The sequence below is a fragment of the Merops nubicus genome, unplaced genomic scaffold (genome assembly GCF_000691845.1).
Source record: "Merops nubicus isolate BGI_N331 unplaced genomic scaffold, ASM69184v1 scaffold22752, whole genome shotgun sequence".
Lineage (NCBI taxonomy): Eukaryota > Metazoa > Chordata > Aves > Coraciiformes > Meropidae > Merops > Merops nubicus.
The window spans coordinates 3958-10252 of record NW_008593322.1 but is presented as its reverse complement, the minus strand read 5'-3'; the positions used below and the strand labels follow the sequence as shown (position 1 = coordinate 10252).

General features: G+C 56.4%; 1 protein-coding gene across 1 annotated transcript in view; it reads left to right on the top strand.

The window, feature by feature from the left end:
- TNPO3 (transportin 3) overlaps positions 1–6295 on the top strand; it is a gene marked incomplete at both ends in the record, with an annotated part of 11216 nt that overhangs the window by 1647 nt on the left and 3274 nt on the right. The window contains 3 exons of the mRNA XM_008935422.1: positions 432–588; positions 3246–3389; positions 5722–5897. Coding sequence (XP_008933670.1) covers positions 432–588; positions 3246–3389; positions 5722–5897 — 477 coding nt within the window. The remainder of the gene's footprint in view (positions 1–431; positions 589–3245; positions 3390–5721; positions 5898–6295) is intronic.

Genomic DNA, 6295 nt, shown 5'->3' with positions numbered 1-6295 from the left:
CGGCTCCCTCCTCTCCAGCTGCCTGTCCTCAGACATCAGACTGTTCCTGAGGTGACCCCAGGAGCTGCAGGCACCCCAAGTCCCATGGAGCCCACAGCCTGGGGAAGGTTTTTCTGCCCCGATGAGCAGCTCCAGGCGCGCTGGCTCCCAGCAGGGAGGGGTGGGGCTGGGGCTGTGTGGCAGGGAGGACACGGCCGTGGCTCTCTGAGCCTCAGCATTTTTCCTCATCCCTGTTTTTGTTCTGTGCTGATCCCTCACCCCCTGCCAGCCTCAGCTGCCCTGAGCAGCGAGCTGGAACCCCTGGGCAGCCGGTCCCGAGGCCTCCCTCGCCCGCCCCGCGTTCGTCGTGGTGGGGTGGCGGGGGGCAGAAACAACAGGCAGCACAAAGGGGACAAAACCCAGAGAATCATCCTTGCTCCTTGTGGTTCCAGGTACAGCACCGATGTCACCTCGCTGCCCTTCCTGCTGGAGATCCTGACGGTGCTGCCCGAGGAGGTTCACAGCCGCTCCCTGCGCATCGGCGCCAACCGCCGCACCGAGATCATCGAGGACCTGGCTTACTACTCCAGCACGGTCATCTCCCTGCTGGTGAGGAGGGAGAGGGGTGGCCCAGCCCTGCAGGACTTCCTGCAGCTTCTCCTGACTCCACTCCCAGCACGGAGATGCTCCCAGGCTGGATGTGGTGCAAGGAGGGAAGCTGATGTTGTGTCGTTCTGAACGGAGCCGAGTCACCCTCAGGCTCCTCTGGTCAGCACTGGGTTGAAAGTGGAGCTGGTCATGGGGATTTAATCCCTTCCTCATCCTCTCACCTCTGTGTGAGGACTATTGTTCTCACTGGTGGTGTGGAGTGTGAGCCTTGTTTCCTGGCACTGTGTACTTAAAGTGCAGGAAAAGGTCTTTAGTTTCATAGAATCATAGAATCCTTTAGGTTGGAAGGGACCTCCAAGATCATCAAGTCCAACCCTTGAGCCATTAGGGCTCTAAAGTCCTCTGCTCAAACAGATCAGAATCTGTCAGGGCTGGAAGGGACCACAAGGATCCCCCAGTTCCAACCCCTCTGCCATGAGCAGGGACACCTCCCACTAGATCAGGCTGCCCAGAGCCTCCTCCAGCCTGGCCTTAAAGACCCCCAGGGATGGGGCCTCAACCCCCTCCCTGGGCAACCCATTCCAGGGTCTCACCACTCTCCTGGGGAAGAACTTCTTCCTCACATCCAGCCTGAATCTGCCCACTGCCAGCTTTGCCCCATTCCCCCTAGTCCTGTTGTTACTTGATATCCTAAAAAGGCCCTCCCCAGCTTTCTTGTAGCCCCCCTAAGATACTGGAAGGCCACAATAAGGTCCCCTCAGAGCCTTCTCTGTTTCCTGGATTGTTGGTCCAGGAGTTGCCCAGGACTGATTCCTGCACAGGCTGCTGTAGTTCTGGGTTATTTGAGGGATAAGAAATTATTTCAACCCATTATGGGATCTGTAGATCATCTGTAGATTGACACACACAGAGATCTCTCTATACATGTTAGAAGAAGGTCATAGAATCATTTTGGTTGGAAAAGACCTTTAAGATCCTGGAGTCCAACCATCCCCCAGCACTGCCAGGTCCCCACTGCCCCGTGTCCCTCACCCCACATCTCCACGGCTTGGAAACCCCTCCAGGGGTGGGGACTCCACCACTGCCCTGGGCAGCCTGTCACAGGCCTGGGCAACCCTCCAGGGCAAGAAATGGTTCCCAAAATCCAACCTCAACCTCTCCTGGGGCAACTGGAGGTTGTTCCCTCTTGTGCTGTGTCTCCAGACGCAGAGCTGAGCTGTGTCCCCTGCCCGGGGTGGTGCTGGGGCAGACTCCTCCCTGGAGGTGGTGCTGGGGCAGACTTTTCCCTGGAGGGTAGTGCTCACCCTGCTGTTACCCCCGCAGCCGTTAGGGGAGCCTGGCTCCACCTTTTCCACATTCAGCTGTGTGTGAACAAAGCCCTGGCTCACTTCAGAAGCTCTTTGAAGCTCTTTTCACCTCCCCCATCCCGTGCTGTCCCCCCGGGGCCTGCCCAGCCCGGGCTGTCACATCGGTGAGACAGGTGACAGCACCACCCCCCCTGCTGGGTCACTGAGGGTCACCTGTCCCCTGGGAGCACTTTCTGCTCAGACTTCTCCTCATCTACCTGGAGTTTTTGTGCCAAGTCCCCTCACACGGGGCGCCGGGAGCCTGAAGAGCAAGATGGAATTTTCCCTGTGGGATTTAAAGGCTAAATGCCCTTTCTGGAGCTAGAAAATGGGGGTTTAAGAAATGGAACAGGGCCTGTGATGAAGTAGGACGTTGCCCCTTGGGGTTTGAAGTGCCAGGTGAGGATTGAGGAGCTCTGGGAGCTCTCAGGTGCAGGATTGCTCGGCCACTCTAAGGGAGAATGGAGTCTGGGGTCCTTCTGCAGGTCCTGCCTGCCCACCCACTCCCTGCCCCTCAGCCTGGCCAGCTCAGGGCTTGCTTTGGCCATGGCTTGTGGTGCAGCAGAGCTGTTGGCCACCTCTGAAAGGAGGGACCCTGTCCCTGGCACCCTGAGGGTGAGCTCAGACTGTCCTCAGCTTGGCCACTGGGTCAGCTCTGACCCTCAGGGCTGCTCTTTGGCAGCAGTTGTTTTGTGGTGAGGAGATTTAAATTGAGATTTGGGTGACTTTAGGGGTTTCTCACCCGTGGAACTTGTTCATGTTTGCTCTGCCACCACTCTGAGACAGGGTCCTGCAGGAAACCTCTGGGCTGGGAAGGACTGAAACACCCAAACTGCTTTTCTTGCTTCTGTAGCCACAGCTGAAGTTGACTGAGAGGTTTTTGGCTCTGCCTCTGCACCTCAGCAGCTCCAGGGGATGGAGGTGTTGGGAGCAATCTTCACGTGGACTTTGAGCATCCTCCCCAAGCCTGTGTGCTCTGGGGAGGATGTGTGCAGGACTGTCACATCTGAGTACAAACCATGGGGATGTGGTTGCCCCAGGGGGGTGCAGAAGTCCTGTCTAGAGTGTCTGCCTCCTCAGGTGTCTTCTGCTGCTTCCAGGCAGGTACAGAGCTGCTGCTTGAGTGCTGAAAGTGGTGCCTGGCTCATGGAGGGCTCACTGCTGACTGCCCCAGGCCCCTGGTGTCTTCCAAAGATCCGTGGGGAGGTTCTGGATGCTGATTGTAGATCCTCCAGGAGGGGTTTCCAATAGTTATCATTTTGCCTGGGTTGGAGCTGAGGTCCTGAGCAGCTCTTCCTTCTCCTGCCCCAGATGACGTGTGTGGAGAAAGCAGGCAACGATGAGAAGATGCTCATCAAGATCTTCAGGTGCCTGGGGAGCTGGTTCAACCTGGGTGTCCTGGACAGCACCTTCATGGCCAACAGCAAGCTACTGTCCCTGCTCTTCGAGGTGCTGGTGAGTGTTCCTCCTGGGGAATGAGGTGCTGGGGGGACTTGGGGACCACGCTGGGGTCCCTCTTACTCCCTTGGGTGGTTCCCACCTCTCTTCCCCACCTCCTCTGAGCTCTGGGAAGCTTGGAAAGCAGCACATCAGTAGCACCTCGTGTTGGTTAATCCCTCCAAGATGAAACCAGGACCCTTGAGGGTTTCCTCTGGCCTCAGCTCTGGGTTTGTGGGGGGAGGACACGTGGACAGAAGGCGTTGGCAGAGCTTTCAGAGCAAACAGGAAAGCCCTGGGGTGGCTGTTTGGGTGGAGGAAGGAGTCTGCAGCTCCAGCAGGGTTATTCTTTCCTCCTCACCTTCCATTTTGACCCAGAGGTTGTGCTCAGAGGTGAGCTGCAGTCCTGCTGCCTTGCCATGGGTGATCCTTTCATCTCCAAAAACTTGTCCCTACGCTCGCCAGCAGACGGTGCATCAAGAAAAAAGTTCAAAGCCTCTTTAATCTTCTATCCTGCTGGGCTAATCACCAATTCTGGAGCCTGTATCTCAAGCAGGAGCCTGGCTCCATTTTTCTGTGGTGGCTGCAAACCACTCAGAGCAGAACAGAAGATTGAACACCCATGCAATGACCATTTCTAGGCACCACCATGGGTTGCCCCTGCTGCTGAAGTAGTTGCTGGGTGTACTGAGCTCAAAAAGAGAGAGTTCAGGTCTGAGACACACACACTCCTTGGCCCTGGCTCCAACTCCAATGGTTTCATAGAGCTTGGAGCAAAATACATGAGTTTGGTTCCTCATGGGCTTGAGTCTTGGTTTGTTTGGGCTTCAAAAGCTGCCTGTTGGTGAAGGAACTGTGTTTGCTCAATCCTAAAATCAGGATTTTTTTGGCTGAGGTTTCGTTTTCTTTCCAGAATATTCAATGAAATAATATTTTATCCCTTTTTCTGACATTTTCACCTAGGCAAGTTACCTGCTGGAGGTGCTGGGGGCTGGTTTTTTGTGCTGTCTGAGTGCAGGAGAGCTGCAGAGGGTGGTGAAGGAGGGAGGGTGGGAGGGCAGGAGCTGCCCATGGGAAGAGGAGGAATTCCTGTTGGATTCTGTGGTCTCCTCCTCCTGTTGTTGTTCCTGGGGATCCCTCCTTTGCCTCTGCTCTGATTTGGTGACTGAGGCAGGGGAGGGCTCCTGTCCAGAGGAGGTTCCTGCATGGACCCAGCTCCCCCTGGCCAGGGTGTTCCCCTCAATAACCTTCTCATGGTGTTAAACTCACTGTTAATTATTAGTTGTCATTTTTCCTCCCTCCTTCCAGCTTCTTGTGGGACCAGGGATCTCTTTCCAGAGGAGTGGAGATGCAAATGCATTGGAAAAATGTTTTTTAAATGCATTGAGATGTGAAAGGACCCACGGAGCTGCTGCTCCTTTGTCTCCTCTCTGCTCTGTGCTCTCTCCTCCTCCTCCTCCTTAGTATGCAGGTCTTGTCTCCCTCCTTAATTGCTCCACGGGAGCTCTTAAAGTGTCTCTTAAACCAGCCTCACACAATCCCTGTGAACACAGAGCCACAGAATTGTTTGGGTTGGAGGAAACCTGAAAAGTCCTGGAGTCCACAGCCAGGTCCCCACTGCCCCGTGTCCCTCACCCCACATCCCCACGGCTTGGAAACCCCTCCAGGGGTGGGGACTCCACCACTGCCCTGGGCAGCCTGGCACAGGCCTCCACAGCCCTCCAGGGCAAGAAATTGTTCCCAAAATCCAACCTCAACCTCCCCTGGGGCAACTTGAGGCCCTTTCCTCTTGTCCTGTCCCTTGTCCCTTGGGAGCAGAGCCCGACCCCCCCCTGGCTCCAGGCTCCTGTCAGGAGCTGCGCCGAGCCAGAAGGTCTCCCCTGAGCCTCCTTTGCTCCAGGTCCCCAGGCTCTAGAACAAACATCTACCAGACATCCCCTGGTTCACCCCCAGACCATCACCACCATCAATATTTCACAGGGGCTGGTGCTAAACCTCATCTGCACCCTCAGGGAGCACCCAGTGACCCTCAGGGGTCCCTTCCAACCCGAGAGATGATTCTGTGACCCAGCCAGGGTGATGAGCAGCACAGTGTTTGCTTTCCTCCTGAACTACAGTGGATTTCAGTTGTTCTTCCTCCCGTGTTTGCCTCTCCCCAGGGACATTCCCCCTGGGCAGGGTTGGTTTAGACCTCATGTCTCTGCAGTGGTCAGCAGCCCAGGCTTTGCTGGGAGCTGTGTGGCTGTGCAGAACCTCTCCAAATCCTTTCAGGGCCAACAAATTTCAGTTTTTTTCCATTGCCATCTCATTTCCTCTAAAATCACCAGGCTCCTTTTCTTGTTCCTTGCAGCAACAAGACAAGACATCCTCCAACCTCCACGAAGCTGCCTCAGACTGTGTCTGCTCAGCCCTCTACGCCATCGAGAACGTGGAGACCAACCTCCCCCTGGCCTTGCAGCTCTTCCAGGGTGTCCTCACCTTGGAGAGTGCCTATCACATGGCTGTGGCACGTGAGGACCTGGACAAGTGAGTGACCTCCAGCCCTGGCTGTGCCCAGGGAGAGTCTTCTTCACCCTGGGTGAAGTGCAGCTGCTGCCTTACCAGCCTTAAAGTCAGAGCTGAGCAGCCACCTGGCAGAAAAGGCCCTGGGGGGTTGGGGGACAGCTGGATGAAGAGGAGGCAGCGTGTGCCCAGGGGGCCAAGAAGGCCACCAGCATCCTGGCTTGGGCCAGCACTGGTGTGGCCAGCAGGAGCAGGGCAGGGATCGTCCCCCTGGGCTGGGCACTGGGGAGGCTGCCCCTCCAATCCTGGGGGCAGTTTTGGGCACCACAGGATGAGAAAGACCTTGAGGGGCTGGAGCAGGTCCAGAGAAGGGCAACGAAGCTGGGGAGGGGTCTGGGGAACATGGCTTGTGAGGAGCAGCT